We start from the raw sequence: 19,215 nt of genomic DNA, 5'->3' as shown, positions 1-19,215 counted from the left end.
ACATTCATTGTTTGTAAAAAAAATACCCTTAACCCCCTTAAAATAAAATAGGGGATGCAAGTTTTTATGTAAAATCGTCATTTTTGAAGCTAGAAGCTTGAAACTTATTTTTGAGGCTGTTGATTAAATATAAATAAATATGACATTCATTGTTTGTAAAAAAAATACCCTTAAGGGGGTAAAATAAAATAGGGGATGCAAGTTTTTATGTAAACACGTCATTTTTGAAGCTAGAAGCTTGAATCTTATTGTTGAGACTGTTGATTAAATATAAATACATATGACATTCATTGTTTGTAAAAAAAATACCCTTAAGGGGGTAAAATAAAATAGGGGATGCAAGTTTTTATGTAAAATCGTCATTTTTGAAGCTAGAAGCTTGAAACTTATTTTTGAGGCTGTTGATTAAATATAAATAAATATGACATTCATTGTTTGTAAAAAAATTACCCTTAAGGGGGTAAAATAAAATAGGGGATGAAAGTTATTATGTAAATTCGTAATTTTTGAAACTAGAACGATGAAACTATTTTCATTGGTTCTTTTGGGGTAGATTTTTAAATACCCCACTAATGTTATAACTGTGAAAGTAACTCTGTTTGTCTTTCTGTCAGTCTTACGCTCCAAAACAAAATAAAAATTTAAATGAAATTTGGTACACAGTTAGTTTACACCCGGACAAAGAATATAGGGTACTTTTGAATGTGAAAAAAGTAGTAAGGGGGTTGCAATGGTACGCTGTATGGAAGAATCGTCAATTTTTAAAACTAGAAGTTTGAGATTCATTTTTAGGCTGTTGTTTAAATATCAATAAATATGATATTCCATGTTTGTAAAATGTTTACTCTTAGGGGAGGGGGGGTAGTAAAATAAAATAGAGAATGAAAGTTATTGTGGAAATTTGCTGTTGGTGTGGTTGTGGAAGCTAGAACGATTAAACTTTTTTCTTTGTCTTTTTAAGTTTATTAAATACCTTACTGATATTATAAATGTGAAAGTAACTTTGTCTGTTTGTCTCGCTTACACGCCAAAAATACTGAACCGAATTAAATTAAAATTTGAAACAGACATATAGACTAGATCCTGAAAAAGGACATAGGTTACTTTTTAATGTGAAAAAGGGTTGCAAGAGGATTGAAAGGGTAGATTTTATAAGGTTATATAGAAGGTTATATAGATGTATCGTCATGTTTAAAGCTTGAAATTTATTTTTTAGCCTATTGATTAAATATTTATTTTTACTTTTTATCATTTTTGAAGCTAAAACGATGAAACTTATTTATTTGACTTATATTGTGTTAATTGAGTTAAATATTTTTTCATTATTTACGCGGACGAAGTCGCGGGTACAGCTAGTATATACATATGTGGCGAAACGCGGCGACACCGTTGCCTAGCTACGACAGAGCAATAAAATAACAGGCCTGTCATTCGAGAGCGAATCACTTTCTTGTACATACCTATATATTCATTGTAAATATTTCGTAATTATAAATATGTACATAACAACAATCTGAACTCATCATTTCACCTCCTTCTTTCCCGCTGCTGCTACAAGAACACAACATAAACATAAATAATAGCGGTAACAATATAGTCGCTAAACATATATATTGAATAAATATTTTAATTGCACATTTAACTATATATATAAAATTTTATTATATTCAAGCTATATTATATTACACTATTAAGTCTTTCAATCAACACTTTTACGAAATTTTATCCCTATATATTTTTCTTCCATATGTATATGAACGTGGATGGATGGAAAGTGAGAGAACGCCCTAAAAAAAGATGGATAGATTGTGTGAAAGATGATATGAATAAAAGGAGAGCATGCTCAGATATGACGGCCGATAGAGATCAGTGAAAGAGAATGATATACTGCGCCGACCCCAAATAATGGGATAAAGGCAAGGCAATGTTGTATTTTTCTTCCATTGATTACACTTACTTCTAATTAATTCATTTAACACACTCTTCATTTTATATATCTCAAAAGGCATCAAGAATGCTATTTCTTTTTTACGAGTGGCTCCACTGAAAATTAGCTGAGCACAGACACGCTGCTGCACCAGCTGTGTGGAGGCCCTTTCAGCTCATAGCGAAATAGTAGTTTTCTATATTTTTACTCTGTACTATGATGCTGAATAAATTATTATTATTATTATTAAATGCAGTGTTAGTGATGTGGAGTAATAACCCCATTGCTAGCAATATACCATGACAGGTTGACCTCCATGCGGATCCACTTGGAAACCATCATAGTAAATTGCCATTTGCCAAGATGGGCTAACTAACCTGGGCTAACGCCTTACGCTGTCGGGGCACCAGTGGATGATAGTAAGATGTGCATGACTTATTTTATCATCTTACAATGATGCCCCGTCAACGTAAACCGTTAGCGCAGGCGGGTGTATCATTCCATTATCCATAAAAAAATATAGATATTTTATCTTCACGTTAAATTTTATAAAGTTCCTTCTAACAAGATCCCAATGTAAATATTTAGACATGTTGACATGAATCTACATTAGAATTGAAAACAACCTGACGGCCTACCTGCATTAAGCACCCACGTATACCTACTACTTTTTGCAAAGAAATATTGGGATCTTAAACATTTTTTTAAGAATTGAAAATCTAATCCAGCTTGTAGATAACAAATAAATCATTAATGTCTCCTTCTGCGAGTACAGACATAGGAACCTCAAACTGTTTACTCAGCCGCTGACGCGCTGTTGGTACACACATCAGTACTGATCATGAACATATGTTCTGGTTTATAAAATACTAAACTATGTATACTTAATTCTTTGCTAAACATCCACGATCTCTATCTAATTACTCACTTACGACGGTGGGGGAAAGGATTTATAGTAATGTGACTCGTGGCCCCATTGCATGCCTATGTAACCTCTTCCATCCAAACAGCCACACTCATAATCTTCCAAGTTTATTGTTTTAGTAAGATTATATGCGTAAAATTTAAAATAATGATTTTTCAGCTCTGTGACAGGTGAGTTGTTAGCAAGGAGAACTAATGGCCCCACTGCTATCAGGTAGAAATCAGGTCGACCTAAGAGGGGTGTTACAAGTTTGACGCGTCTGTGTCTGTGCGACTGCTTGTACCATAGTACCTTCTAAATTAATGAATTGATTATAATGCAGTATTTTCTTTGAAAGCTGACTTGATCGAGATGATTTTAGGGACAATTTATTAAGATCTGTGCAGGCATTTCAAGGACATCCGTTTTAGAGTTTTTGATCTAATATTAAATTTTTTTTAGTTATTACTTTGACAATTAACAGTGATTTATTACTACCATCCTTTGAGCAGTGTAATCTTAACAGCTTCACGATAATATCAAAACGTCGCGGCGTCGCGTCGCGTCGCGTCTCTGTAAGTCACCGATAACATCGACAGTCGACACGAAACGCAGAATGGCATGAATCAGACATAGGTATAATATCAATGTCAGAATACATCGACATTTTGGAATGATTTACAACTGTTTTAAATCATCATTCACGTCCTAGTTTTCAGTGTGTCTTGTTCTTTTGTCATCGAAAACTTACTCATTGTTTTTCGACTAAACTATTGATGCTCACCCCTATTAACATCATCATTCACATTCATCCTTATGTCAGTCTCTCTGTCTCAGTGTCAAGCGGATATTGGTGTTCTGTGCTCAGTGTCAGTGTCGTTTAAGAAAAAATCTTAATTTTTTAATTAAAACTTTATATTTTGATAAGTCAGTTCTAATAAAATATTTACATTTTAGCGTAGACAGAAATATCCAAAATTATATTTAATTTGTTTCTGTAGAAGACGATATATATATAATTCGGCAGATATTTAGGTTTTGTGTTCAACTTAAAATGATAATTACGGACAGTATGGATGGCATTGGTAATCTAGAAGAACAGGCATTAAAAAGGAAAGAAAGGTTAAAAAATCTCAAGAGAAAATTACCAGGAGATAATAGCGCTACAAATGATATAAACACTTCGAATGAAGTAGCGATACCTCTTCCAAAGTAAGTTTACAAGAAATTTGAAAGATTTAACCTCTAGGTTTGTTTTTAATGTTATATTTATTTATGTATACTGAACTGAATAAATAAATAAACTGAACACCATGTTGTTTATTATGTTAAGCTTGTACTTAGAAACATACGAAATATAGAGGGTGACTAAATTCCTATGAAAAAATGTGGATTATTGATAGTCCTTCAGAGCCAAACATATAATTTTGTTAAAAATGTAAAAATGTAGATGGGCTACAATTCCAGTAACACCACTGCACAAACATTTGGTATAAGAAGTTTATAAAACAATATTTAATAAGTTTATTTTATGTATAGAAGATACTAATAGAATAGAAATCATTTATTCAAATAAACTTACATTGAAGCACTTTTGAATAGTCATAAGTATATAATTAGTAGGTAAACTTAACAATAAGCTGTCAAATCCAAAACAAAATTGTGGCAGGGATTTAAGAATTATGAGGAATGATGTGCCCTTCTATGGTGTGGCATTTATGGTTTGAAACTGAGTGGGACTTTTTTTTATGATAATGAAATGGTGCACCCACCTGCGCTAACGGTTTACGCTGGCGGGGCACCAGTGGAGGATGATAAGATGAGCATGAGTTCAGGTCAGTTAGCCCATCGTGACAAATTCTCTAAGAATTTATCACTATGGTTTCCAGGGGGAACCGCGTGGAGGTCAACCTGACATGGTACATTGCTAGACTGATGGTGATAATGGAATCAATCCACATTGGGGCACTAACATGAAGTCCAGTTATCCCATCTCCCCAAGAATTAATCATCTGATAGGGACTTTTTTTTTTTCCACATTACTAACAATCCCCTTTTTATGGGTGATAATGGTATGTTGCACCCGCCTGCGCTAACGGTTTATGCTGGCGGGGCACCAGTGGAGGATGATAATATGAGCATGAGTTCAGGTCAGTTAGCCCATCATGACAAATTCTCCAGGAATTTAACACGATGGTTTCCAGGGGGAACCGCGTGGAGGTCGACTTAACATGGTACATTGCTAGCAATGGTGTTATCTATCCACATTACTAACAATCCCCTTCCCCCGTCTGATAGGGACTTTTTTTTTTTTTATGGGTGATAATGGTATGTTGCACCCGCCTGCGCTAACGGTTTATGCTGGCGGGGCACCAGTGGAGGATGATAATATGAGCATGAGGTCAGGTCAGTTAGCCCATCGTGACAAATTCGCCAAGAATTTATCACGATGGTTTCCAGGGGAACCGCGTGGAGGTCAACCTGACATGGTATATTGCTAGCATTCCACATTACTAACAATTCCCTTTCCCCCCTCTGATAGGGACTTTTTTTTTTTTTGTGGATGATAATGGAATGGTGCACCCGCCTGCGCTAACGGTTTACGCTGGCAGGGCACCAGTGGAGGATGATAAGATGAGCATGAGATCAGGTCAGTTAGCCCATCGTGACAAATTCACCAGGAATTTATCACGATGGTTTCCAGGGGGAACCGCGTGGAGGTCGACTTAACATGGTACATTGCTAGCAATGGGGTTATCAATCCACATTACTAACAATCCCCTTCCCCCCTCTGATAGGGACTTGTGAGGCTGAAGTCAGGCCAGTTAGGCCATTGTGGTAAATTAATCATAATGATTTCTAAATATGACTGTGTAGATGTCAGGTTAACATTGTACATTGCTAGCCTAATGGCTAATGTACATGGCTTTAAAAAGTATTATGTTAAGCTATTTGTGCATAATTTTCTTATAGACTTTCCTTCTCTGGCTGCGGTTATGTTTGCTAAGGTTGTTATGAAAGAATAGCTATGGTCCATTGCTACTTTTGATATTATATGTATATATGAAATAATAAATAAATCTTTAAATATTTTACTTTGCAGACCTAAGTTCCGTAGCTACAAACCTCAAGATGAAACTTTGCAAGAATCTAAACTTGAAGATGCAGAACCTACTGCTGTTGAAGATGAAGTGAAAGACTTACTTGAAGCTGGCAAAGAAAAGGCAAGAGAATAAACTACTATTATAATTATACAACATTGTAATTTCTTTTATGTACTTGACATATTTCATACACAATTTTAGCATGTAATCTTTTTTGTAAACCCTACAAAAAAGGTCACATTATTATTTTTGTTTATTCCTGCCAAAAAACCCAGCACAAGGGTTTTTTGTAAGAAATTAAAATATGTATACTCCTGCAATGTTCCTTCATTGAAACAAGCTTCATAAGATTTAATATATTATAATATTTGAAATTGAGTTTCTTGAAAGTTCTTCTTAACTGAAGTAATTAGCAGAACTTATGGGATAGCGATAAAAAATGATATGCTCATGAGCCCGAAAGGTCTTAGGTGAATATATAATTTTTTTTATTATGTATCTGTCAAAACAGTATGAATATATAGATTTAAATGTACTGACATATGTGAAATTACCATGAATTAAATATCTTTCAATTTATGCTAATTTTTTAATATCGATTTTTTGATATTTAAAATTGTATGCTGAGTACAGTTTAATTAAGTCACTGTTAACTGCTTTCTTCATTAATATAAAAGAGTACTGATTATTTTTTGCAGAGAGAACTGAGTTCAATATGCATGGAAGAATTTGCATTACAGTAAAGAATACAAATATTAAAGTCTAATAAAACTATTAAATTATTTGGAGTAGAGCTAAAGTACATAATTCTAAATTAATAATATTAAAAATATACGTAACTATTTATATTAGATGTTACAATAACACTGAAAATAACTGAATTCTATTAATGTCTTAGTAATAGTTATTACAGAGTTTGTTATTTCCAGGTAGTTTTACAAGACTTGGATATATCAAGTTTAGCACCCAGGAAACCAGATTGGGATCTCAAAAGGGATGTTGCTAAGAAACTTGAAAAACTTGAAAGAAGAACACAAAAAGCTATAGCAGAACTTATATGGGAGAGATTGAAACAAGGAACGGAAGATAATTTAGGAGCTGTCCTCACAATGACTGATAATAGACCAATAGAAGAAGACTGACAATAGAAATAATCTTACTAGAATGGGAGTAAGTTTGGTATATATAAATAATTTAGTTCTGCATTTGTTTGGCCAAAATATACCCAAACTGACTGACATACCTATCGATGAATTTACCTCTAAAAACCTATACATCAAAATAAATAAAAAATGAAATATAATGTTGACAACAGTAATCTTATGATATTTGGTATGAACTATGGGTGTTAAAACTACCATTGAATCGATAAAACACATTTGTTAAGTGAAAAATATATGCATTGAATTTTAAAATATGCAGTGGGTTTCTTACTGAGCAGAAATGTTTCGCCAGTAACAAACCCTCTGCATATTTTAAAATTCAATGCATATATTTTACGCTGTGCAGGCATCCTAATAATAATTGTGATAGATAAATAAAAAAGCTAATAGATGTAAAAGCGAATCTTGTATAATAAATAAAAGCAGATATGCAAAAATTTTATTAATAAATTCGTAATAATTATTTATATCACAGGACGTCACCATTACTCATTAGGTACTTTATTTTCAGTCGGTATAAAAGATATACAATTCCAATTTCAAAATATTAACACTTTATATAATACTTGTCATTATTTAAATAATACATTCATTTTATTAAGTTATGTTTTGGATAAATATCCTACTTAGACAATAATCATAAAAGTTGTGAGATTATACTAAGATTTTAAATAAAGAGTCATTGTTAATTTTACGCATAGTACATTATAAGCAATATGTATTCTTATTGAAATCTATATTACATTTCTAATTGTATGACTTTAATATATGGAATGAATATTGATTCAAATGTTAAACTTTTTATGAAACTCGAAATTTTGGAGGGTTAATTTCCATAGACCATTCTTATAACGGCAATTTTTTTTCACTTAGAAATATACATTATCCTGTCTATATAGTCTTAAATATACTTTAATTGGAATATTTCTAATAATATTATACAGTCATTTGTGTTTTGACAAAATCAAATAATACTTGACCTATTTTTAAATTTCTTTCACCAATGGAACGTTATGTTATTACAAAAGCGAAAGAGTAATTCACACATTATTGTTTTCGGTTCAGTTCAAAGCATCCGCACGCGCTTTGTCCTAAGAAGACTGCTATTTCGACTTACTCATTTGGCGTCAAGGAAATGCGCCAATTGAAACAGGCAACTAGAATATTATTAATAAACTAGAAATTTGTATCTTAAAAATTTGAAGTATTACATAGTGATAGTAGATTTGACATATAAGAGTCTGTAATAGACCTACCCTACTCGAATAAAGATATTTTGAATTTTAATTTAGAAAGTGTATATTAGAAAGCCTTTTGTAACAACATTTACACGGTTCATATCAAATTCTGTCTATGTAGGTGCATATATTTCACAATAGATATTGTATAATTCACGATTTCAAATTAAAAATGTCACAAATATATACTGCCTTGTAATATTCTTATTTTGCAGTATGTATTTTGATTAAAAGACAATATAGTTAAATATGAATCTAAATATTAGTACAAGTTCTTATAAATCTATGGCAATTCAAGGTTAAGTTTCTCTCATAACACAATCTAACTAACATAATTATTATTATAATATAAATTTAAATCGTGCTATTAACTACAATTATAAATAGTAAGTCATTGCTAACAAAACATTTAGGCTACAGATTATGTTTAATTTATGATTGCTACCACTGTTATGTCCCTTCCGCCTCTTGTATGGCTTGCTGGTTGTAGTCTTATCGTCAGGCTCATCTATCTCGTTGTAACTGAAGTATGTGCTATCTATGTTATAAAATACAACGCGATCACCGATTGGCTGTATGGGCCTAAAGTTATGTGTGATCTTCCCGTGGGCAGACTTTAGTTCCCTAAACGCTTCTATCTGTAACAATTATTAGAACATTTTTTTTAAACATTGAAAATTTACAATACAATTCAAAATAAAAAAATCTACATTCTAAATATCTTTATTCATCTAGGTCTATTACAGACTCGTATGATGTGTGAAATCTACCGTCAGTTCGGAATGAAAAGAACTGACAAGAAACTTAACTCGTATTCTTTTCAAATAAATGTTGTACATGTTTACAATAATACAGATTCGTTTTTAAATTCAAATTTGGAAGAATAGAGTGACTACCAGCAAATGCTATTGCAATAATACTCTAATCAGTGTTCGTAACACGAACAGACAGTTAAAACAGTAATCCGAAATAACACCAAATATTTATATCATGCGATTTTACGCAATATGGTAAGAAGCTATAATACAAATATTATAGCGTTATAAAAATATGAAATTTACTAAGTTGTATGAGAAGTTTAAATATAAATATTGTAATGGGTGAAAACTGTGATTGGTACAGTTTATGCTGTAAATAGTATAAATGACGTAGTGGAGTAACTTGAAACAGTCATGCTCGCTATAAAGTTCAAACTTGTAGCGGCGGCGTGGTGGGTCGGGTCGATGTGCTCCCTCTAATATGGTTGAGTGCAATGATGGCTGACTCATCCGTCATACTCGTGAACGGGTGCTGCTTGTGGGGACTGGTCTGTTCAGGTTGCGAACACTGATTAGATTAGATTTGTTTTTTTTCTATCAATAGCATATGCTGGTGGTCACTCTATTCTACAAATTTAATTTAAATCAACCTGTATTATTGTAAATATGTACAATATAAAAAAAAATATGAGCTGTTTCTTGTCAGTTCTTCTCATCTCGAAATCATTCCGAACTGACGGTAGATTTGACATATCATAAGAGTCTGTAAAAGACCTACATGAATAAAGATATTTTGAATTTGAAAAGTAGTAGTAGGTTTAAGCTAATTTATTTTATCTTTTTGATGTGTAGACTGTCAATCCGTACCAAAATAACAATGTCTACAGTATCATTAACACACTTCAATTTTTACCCAGGTACATTCTATACAAAGTCGTGTACATGGTTACCTCATGGTTCTATCACCTACATATATCAGACACCAAACAACTTACTAATGAATTAATGAGTGTGTGGCTATTTTAGATGAAAAATAATAATAACAAGGTATGAACCCTTCTTTAGACGCGGGTGCAGTTTTCACATGCTTAACCCGCTAGAGCCTCTAAAAGTGAGTAGTTTTATAAATACAACTATATATAATTTTATAATAACAAACATACAGTACCAACATTGAAGACAAGAATTACAGAACTACATTAACTTTTTTTTACATGAATTTTTCAAATAAAATCAGATATCATTTTTCCTATAGGACATATGAAAAAATATTTCTGATTCTGATTAGCCGCTTATGAACGTCTAATTTTTTGTATTATGATTTTAATATTAAGTATATGTAACCGTAAGATAGTATAAACTAATAGATATATATCTACCTGATCATGAGTCAACCTCACTGGTTGTTCGAAATCCAGCCAAATAACAACTTCAGAACACGGTGGTGTCGTCAACGACCCACGGTACGTGAAGTATCTTCTTAAATCGTATGGCAAGATATTGAGGAAAGAGAATGGGTGAGTCATAATGACAGACGAGTAGGGCTCGGTCACGTTTGACAATGCTAACGTTATGTCATCATATGCCGGATGTTCGTGTCGGTCCAACTGAAATAAAAAATTATAAATCTATATCATATAAATCTTAACTAATATTATAAATGTTAAAGAGAGTTTGTTTATTATGCTTTCAACCAAACCGCAGCTGATGCCGAGATAGATAGAATCCTGGAGACAGTAGTAATTAATTTGTTATATCCGGAAAAAAATTTGAAGGGGTTGAAATGTAGGATAGTTTGTATGGAGAATTAATTATATATCAAGTTAATAATAAATGTATCGTAATCCAAAAATAGACTATTCAAAATACTAATAGGTACTAGCTAGTGAAAAATAAATCCATGATAACCCAATGTAACGAAATTAATAAATAGATAATTATAGACGAGTACCACTAATTATATATATATATTTATTTTATAACAATAGATTATTTGCTTCTTGTATGGGTACGACAATCCCAACGCCATTAATACAATAAAAATTAATTTGATTTTGTACGATCAAAGTATGTAGGTACCAGTCATTGTAACAACTATTCACAAGTTAGCAAATTAAATAAATTGTATGATAACAATGACAGTAATTTATAGACATCGAGTAATGCATATAATTTAAAAATAACTAGCTAAAGAGCATTAATATAATATATCGTATGTAGTTATTTACGCATTGATATACGAACCATATCTATATATTTCTTTGAATGCAAATTGTATTGCTTTTTATGTTTAACTATGTTCCTATCCCTGAATAATAAAAAAGACAAAAAATTCTGTACTATAGAGTATTAGCAAATTTAACTTGCATACATTATTGTTTATTTAAGAGAAATCATAATAAATAATACAAGGTTTTGTAATTTTTTATGAAGGCTATGCAAATGTTACGATACGACAAAGATACGGATTTCAAAATTATCCCTTACCTAATTGCTATTCGACTGTAGATATCTAAAAGAACATAAGTAATTTTATATTACTCACGTTATTTCCATATGTACCAAAGAAATAATGACCATATTAATCAGTATCTACTTAGTTTTCTATATACGGAAAAAATATGTACATTTTATATTTATAATTGACAATTGCAATGTAAAAACTAAATACAAGCAAGCATGAGTAAATTTATTTTATTACATTTTTATATTCCAACATAAGAATTAAATTGTAATAATAATGATATTTGCAATTATACATTTACAATGCGTAGAAAATGCATTATGCATAATAACACAAATAACTATTAACAATTACTACCTCATAAAAAAAAGCGAGAACCGTCAAACCATCAGGATGCTTCACAGCCTCATTTGTACTTTTGTATTCTTCTTTGTAAAACACCATATGCAACTCCATAGGAAAACTGTAACAACATGAAAGTATTTTACCGTCAAACTGTGCATGCGTGTCATACTTAATTGAGGACGAATTATGATGCCGAGTTCACGGAGCCATTAATTTGGATTCGGTTCATGGGTACACCACACCATTAACTTCTATATAAATTTACACAGTATGTCCTATAATACATTTAGAAGCTATTCTTGTAGCCACCATAAACGGAATCATAACGGAAATAGAAAGTAGTTATGTAGAATTATAGCAAATGTTATATTGTACTTAGGCTTTGTCGCGTACCAAGCAGTAACAAAACGCAATACAAAGAGAGCGTTCCGATTGGACCGCGCACCTATCCAATTTAAATACGCAACATAACGTACAGACTTATAAAATCAACCGATCGATCTAACGTACTTTTGTTCACTCCACCAAAATTGTAATTTATCACAGTATTTACCCATTAAATTGAAGACTATAAGCAAATCTATCATTTCTACAACCCTGTAATCTGCTGAAGACAACCTCACCTACCATCTGAGCATTCGAGCCGCATCAACACGTACCAGGCTTTAATTATTATCTATTCTATCTGTCAAAGTACACATCGAAAATTAAATACAAACTAGCTGGAAATAAATGTTGTCAAATATTACGACAAGTACTTAGATTGTTAGTAATGGGGATTAGTGACCCTCATTGCTAGCAATGTATTGTATATCAGACATCCATGTAGTCCCGCAGGAAACTGTCGTGCTTAATTTCTGTCGACTTCCTCACAATGGGGTAACTGACCTTACATCAAGCTCATCATCCTTCTCTAATGGCCCGCCAGCGTATTCCATCAACATCCATACAAAAAAATATTACTGTAAAGTACTATAAAAAAATAATTTAATCAATATTAATCAGAATTATAAAAGAGATATATGTACCTATATATAACAGTATAGTAATAGTAGCTTTTTATAAAAAAATATAAAAGGTAAAATAAAAACGCTACTATATGAATTGTTTACCGATACCGGTAAAAAAATATATAAATATGCTGTGCGTGTATATAGATACTGTAGATACCTTCTATGGTTGATTTTGTCCTCAGATCCGAAGGTGTCGTTATCTCCCCAATGGAAGTGCATCTGGCTGAACACGTAGTCACCGTCGAGAGGTCCTCCGCGCACTCTCGGGTGAGGTTCGTTCTGTACCTCGATCAGTACTTCACCAGCAACATACAACGACCAATTAAAAAAAGTTACTTAACATACATTATTACAATGACTGAGGCATATTCCGTTTCAATTTATTATAAGTTTTTATTAAATTGATGAAGGTATTGTTTTTTTATTTTGGTACTTAAAATATCCCTTACATATATGTATATCTGTAATGTACAGTGAGAAAGAGCGTATATATATATATATATATATATATATATATATATATATATATATATATATATCTTTCTCATAATATACATATATAAGGAAGGTATCTGATGACGGATTGACAGTTCACCTGATTGCTGTTAGGTTTACAAATATTAAAGTACATAACTATATTGGGTAGAGTGTATAACAGATATAGTCAAATTAAAAGCAGTCGTCATGATAATTATAAATATTTAAAAGATTTTTTACAACAAAGTACTTTAGTTTTTACATGTTAGTACTCGTACAGGCAACTTATACAGACAGTCCGGTTTTGATAGTATTAAAAAATATAAGTATAAACCTACATAGTTGAGGTCAAGGACTACAAATGGCGTTAGAATACAGACCTGTATGTCCATTGTTAGTGACGTGTACCCCGTCTATAGAGTCGTCGAAGCCAATGAAGACAATTTCTGGCAAAGTGACCTGCTTCACCCGGAGGACGTTGATGTTAATGGGACTCTGATGTTTGCCAGTACATTCTCGGTAACGCTCGCCCCAATATTGAGGTCCTACAACAACATATAACTTTATACCTATGCTCGGCATACCATTAAAATTGCGTAATGGGTACTACGAAAGTTAGTATATATTCATTGTATTTAGGATGCAAAAGTATTATCTTAATTCATTATGACATAGCAGTTGGAGTATTAACGGTATTGTACTTTAAATATAATATATCTATTCAATAAGGTAAGATGTATGCAGTGCAAAAATAGAGCTCTTTTTTTTAATGTGGATATATTATCACCATGACTTCACCCATAGGACCGCTATTTCTCGTATTCCGGAAGACCCAGTCATGAAAATTATGTGTCTTATATGAATAATTAACACTAGAACAGATGTCATTTAGGTAAATGTTAATAGGTAATGCATTGCAAATTAACTAATAACTTTTCTACAGTCTATTACATGGGACTTAATTGATCGATATAAAAATTAAGTATAAAAACACAACAAATATTCTCTACTGAGCCGTCGTTGTAGTTTATAACAGATTAAAGAGATTCCTATGCACTAAAACTAACTTTGTATAGGTTTTGTTACTGACAAACAGCTATTATTATTATATAGTTTGAGATTAAACATGTTCTTGGTGGAAAGTGGCTGCAAATTAGGTGTGTTACTTTCTCACAAAGCGTAAATCTAGACAATAATGTTTGTGTATAAATATAAAATTTTATGCGGCTCAGAAAGTACGTTAGCGAAAGTCTCATTACTGGAGTAAACATAAAACATAGCGCAATATCTAAGTTACAGAAACAAAGTGATGTTGCATATTTGACACTCATTTAATTGTGTTAGTGACATTGAATTTTAAATTATGGTAATATTATATTTAAAAAAAACTTAAGTAGACCTATTAACTTTTGAAGTGTTTTGATAAGAAAAATAAGATGGTCACCACGGCACGTCTTTGAACTTTGAAGTTATTTAGTTTTCGTCATACATTCATCAAGATTGACACTGTTTTGCTTGAAATTGTATTTAATTAATAATATTACCTTACTTACCCATAGCACCATCGTACCCAAAATCTTCACCCCGAATGGATTCAGGTACTGTAACAAAATGTGACGTAAGTAAATATTTATTGATTAGCTGTCCCGGCAAACGTTGTTTTGCAATATAAATTAAAATCGCTATTAAAAATTAGGGGTTAATGGTTTGAAGGTTGAAAATTTACGGTTGTATGTATTTAAAAAAAATATATAATTGTAGATAAAAGTAAAAAAAATTTGGGTTGAGCTACCCTTAACACTTAGGGTTACAAAAATTAGTTACAACCCTATTCTCAGACCTACTGAATATACATATCCCATCAAAAACATAAATGTGAAATGATAGCCGAGTTTAATATTATGATATATGCCTTGATTGTTGACTTCTACGACAAAAGAGATGAGATCTAAATGGATGCCAAGTTCAATGGTCTGTCCTGAAATGTATTTATAACAATATAAAATATCATTTCTTCTTATAACTTAGGATAATATACTGTAGCCTAAGGTCTAACTTGGCCAGTTCTCATATACCAATTATTACTTTCGATTGCTAGTTACTATTAATATTAAAATAGGAACCGACAAGTAACATGTTTAGAACTTGCGAAGGCTACAGTATATTTCGTATATGAAAACTAGCCAAGTTAGACCTTAGGCTACAGTATATTATCCTAAGTTATAAGAAGAAATGATATTTTATATTGTTATAAATACATTTCAGGACAGACCATTGAACTTGGCATCCATTTAGATCTCATCTCTTTTGTCGTAGAAGTCAACAATCAAGGCATATATCATAATATTAAACTCGGCTATCATTTCACATTTATGTTTTTGATGGGATATCATTACTTTTTGTACATAAATTATACTAGGTACATATTTATAACTAAATTAATACCAAATTATTTTTGATAAATTACTGTATTTTCGTATATTTACGGGGTATAATTGTCTTTTTTTTGTGTTATTTTCTATATTTTCTTGTAACTTTTAAATGTTGAAGTCCAAAGCCAATTCAGTATCAGGAATTTTTGGGCAAATCGGGGCGGTATAACGTCCACAGATGGTTGTACTCTACAATAGAGCTCTCGTGACTTGGATCTAAATTGTTAAGACGTACCCCATCTAAGGTTTTAACTCTGGAGAGTCCAACGTAAACCTGCCCTTTATTAAATATGGAGGAGCCTATGTTGAGAAGAGGACTGCCAAAACTAAGGCCTTGTGATTTGTGGATAGTAATAGCATATGTTAAGCAAATACGGAATTGTTCTCTTTCAACATATACATTATTTAATATCTGAAACTTCGTATTGACACGTTATAGTTCGTAAAGACGATTATGTAACAAATTGACTGTTATCTATTGAATTCTCAAGAAAACAATTTGTTACCAATGAGTTCTCATTCTCGAGTTAACTATACATTCCTACTTATAACTATACTAAAATTGTTATTAATTTTTGGTTTAAACTATTGTCTATACCATACGTATTTACTAAAATAATGTAATAATAATATAACCACAAATATATAAGTATAATTTAAGAAAGCTATAAATTTCGTAGCATAAATCGCAACCTTATAGGTTAGATATCGAGAAACAAAACATTGAGACATATGAGGGCGGCTGCCATTCGCTCGGACAGGTTCGCGTCAACGTTTTATCGCACCGCTCCCACACGGCGCCGCCGCGGCGCCCTATACCGAAATGTCTATTATTTAATAATTATTTATAAAAATAATGATTTTACACTATCGATGTGCGCTAAATATTGAAATAATAATTAATACCAAATCTCAGTTAATAACATAATAAATACGAAATTCGACTATACTCCTAGTTATAAGTACGAGTATATTTTAGACAGAATCTAAATTATAGCAACTAGTGTTTACCGCTCAATGCAATATTTGAAGTTTGCTAGTTATCGACACTGATGTGAAGGGGTCAACGTAAATTGGTAATGATCGACGTTTTCATACAATATTACTTTCCGTCCAGTACAAGATGAAATTTTTCGCCAGGGATCAATGTCAATTGGTGGCTATCGACGTTTTCATAGAATTTTAGTATTCGTCCAGTATAAGTTGAAATATAATCAATTAAAGTGAAAAATTGTAGTAAAATGATAACAATTTATCAGTTTCAGATTTTTTCCTTTATATTCACCTAATTACCTATCTGCATGCCAAATTTGAACTTCCTAGGTCATCTGGAAGTGGGTTATAATTTTGATCTATAGTTGATCAGTGATAAAAATGACGATTTTTGGACATTAATATCTAAATAACCGTTTGAGATATGGTTATGAAATTTGGATCACATATTTATCTCGCAAGTCTCAATATATGAACCAAATTTGACAGGTTTGTGTGATAGAGTTTTTGAGTTATGAGGGGGTCAAAAGTGGCTCCAAATGGTTCGTGTAAATATACACACGGTGCTGCAAGCCAGTTTACTTGAAACTCGGCTTGACACGCTGCCGCGTGTCTAGATAAAATTTCTTCAAAATTTGTCAAACCGTTAACGTAACGAAACCTATGACACGAGAATTTTATATATTAGATTAGTAGCTGATCCCAAAGACTTCCAATTAAAATGTCGTATAAAATGTTTTGACTACAAGGTTCCATTACAGTCTGTTAGGACTTAGTAAAATTGTAGGTAGGTACTCGTTTATGATAACTAGGTACAGATAAACAAAAGTACCCAGATATTCTGCATTTTTTTAAAATTAGTGGTAATGTTTGGCCAGGGTTTTATGGAACTGAAACGACAACCAAGGTGACAGATTGCATTAATATGGTGATGTCAGTCATAACTCCATAAGCAGAGCATATTTACATTAAATACATACACGTCTTAATTTATTTAATAGAGCCTCCACTACTCCTATTTGTTCCACTGAAAATGAACTTGTGAGCATTAGGTACAGCCCAGATATAAAGCTTACTGGAAAACGTTTTGGTCGCAGTGTGTGATATTCATTATAAAATTAAACTGACAAAAGACTTTAATATTCTATGTGTATTATATTTATAAATATTTGTTTTTTTCTTTTTATCTTTCTATGTACCTACACATGTGAATAGCACCGCGAACATCACGTAAATATACGTGTTGTCCGTGATAGGTATGTACCCATTCCTGTAGAATATCTCATGTCTCCAGAACCTGTACTTACTGTTAATCCAATATCTCTCTTCAAACCGGAGCACAACATTTTTCAATTTAAATGATTATGCCTCTTATGGAAATAGTAATTCAAAGATATATACGGACTCGTGATCCGTGCACAATCTACATGTGAATGGAATGTGCCTTTGTATTCAGGCTTAACACCGGAACCCAGTCATTATATTATCAAATGATCCACATGGTAATAAACACAGAATAACTGGTTGTATCTGCCTATTCGAACCATATTTCAATTCCGTGTTATATCCGCAATGATTTTACTATTTATTATCTTACCTTATCTATCAATATGTCATTGAATTTCTTAGTACCTAGAATATGCTCTACCGTCTACTTAGAACTGAACTTGAGTAGATATTTGCTGCTATTATAATTATAACTTAAGTGTATTTGTAAATACCAATTAAAAATACTGGGAATATGTACCTATATTGTACCGTGTATTTATGAATAAAGTTTATTATTATTATTATTATATCTGGTGGATATTTTATCTGTATGAGGTATACTTTATACTAGAATTAGTAGTGCGATAACAACTAGCTGTTACCTGCGACTTGGTCTCATCTTTTTTTAGATAAATGATAGTCTATATTAGTTGTAATATGGTCAATATTCACAGCATATATTTTTAATATCCGTACACCTCTTTATATGTGAAATAATAAAAAATAGACAAACAAACACACTCTCGCTTATGTGATACCAGCTGTCACCCTCTACTTCGTCTAGATAATCTTTCAGACCCATAGGGTCTTATCTCCTGCCATATTATTTTTGAGACAAAATATTGTCTATATCCGTTCTCATTACACACATAAAATTTCATTTCCATTCGTTGAGCTGGTTAGTCGTCAAAAGTTAACAACAAACAGATATACAGACATCATCGTAAATAAATAAATAAAAAAAAAAACAACTGCAAATATACGTAATAAAGATATTCTTTTGTGTCGTTTCATCTTTATGAGAAAATACACTACATAATACCTACTTAAAATAGGTTTAATGGAGGTTTTACGTAGTTATGAATGCTAAAATGCTTTCTTTCTTAAATGAGTTTACGTCGTTGTAAC

At 31.9% G+C, this 19,215-nt stretch overlaps 3 protein-coding genes across 4 annotated transcripts in view; 1 reads left to right on the top strand and 2 right to left on the bottom strand.

Annotated features, from left to right (window-relative positions):
* The first annotated feature begins 3,586 nt into the window (after window positions 1-3,586).
* LOC131841799 (coiled-coil domain-containing protein 12) lies at window positions 3,587-13,330 on the top strand. 2 transcript variants are annotated; one of them, XM_059190128.1, is made up of 4 exons: window positions 3,587-4,043; window positions 5,935-6,055; window positions 6,865-7,114; window positions 13,099-13,330. In XM_059190128.1, the coding sequence occupies exons 1-3, from the start codon at window positions 3,886-3,888 to the stop codon at window positions 7,075-7,077; spliced, it is 492 nt and encodes a 163-aa protein (XP_059046111.1). In that variant the 5' UTR covers window positions 3,587-3,885; the 3' UTR covers window positions 7,078-7,114; window positions 13,099-13,330. The 2 variants fall into 2 exon arrangements, with proteins under 2 accessions (XP_059046111.1, XP_059046110.1); XM_059190127.1 differs by having other exon boundaries at window positions 3,601-4,043; window positions 6,865-7,105.
* On the bottom strand, window positions 8,714-18,164 carry LOC131841724 (putative carbonic anhydrase 3). Its single transcript, XM_059190044.1, has 7 exons — window positions 18,083-18,164; window positions 14,947-14,994; window positions 13,774-13,938; window positions 13,074-13,251; window positions 11,916-12,021; window positions 10,474-10,701; window positions 8,714-8,974 (listed from the first exon to the last, which is right to left on the bottom strand). The coding sequence occupies exons 1-7, from the start codon at window positions 18,162-18,164 to the stop codon at window positions 8,714-8,716; spliced, it is 1,068 nt and encodes a 355-aa protein (XP_059046027.1).
* Window positions 13,780-19,215, bottom strand: part of LOC131841796 (F-box only protein 28) — a 35,637-nt gene continuing 30,201 nt past the window's right edge. Inside the window, exons 9-10 of the transcript XR_009357463.1 lie at window positions 14,947-14,994; window positions 13,780-13,938 (exon numbers count right to left, since the gene is read on the bottom strand). The gene's annotated coding sequence lies outside the window, so the exon portion shown is untranslated. The remainder of the gene's footprint in view (window positions 13,939-14,946; window positions 14,995-19,215) is intronic.

This window comes from Achroia grisella, unplaced genomic scaffold (genome assembly GCF_030625045.1).
Source record: "Achroia grisella isolate CSIRO2021 unplaced genomic scaffold, CSIRO_AGI_Agris_v1 utg1920, whole genome shotgun sequence".
NCBI classification, from domain to species: Eukaryota; Metazoa; Arthropoda; class Insecta; order Lepidoptera; family Pyralidae; genus Achroia; species Achroia grisella.
The sequence above is the reverse complement of the archived record's forward strand: the minus strand, read 5'-3'. Positions and strand labels throughout refer to the sequence as shown.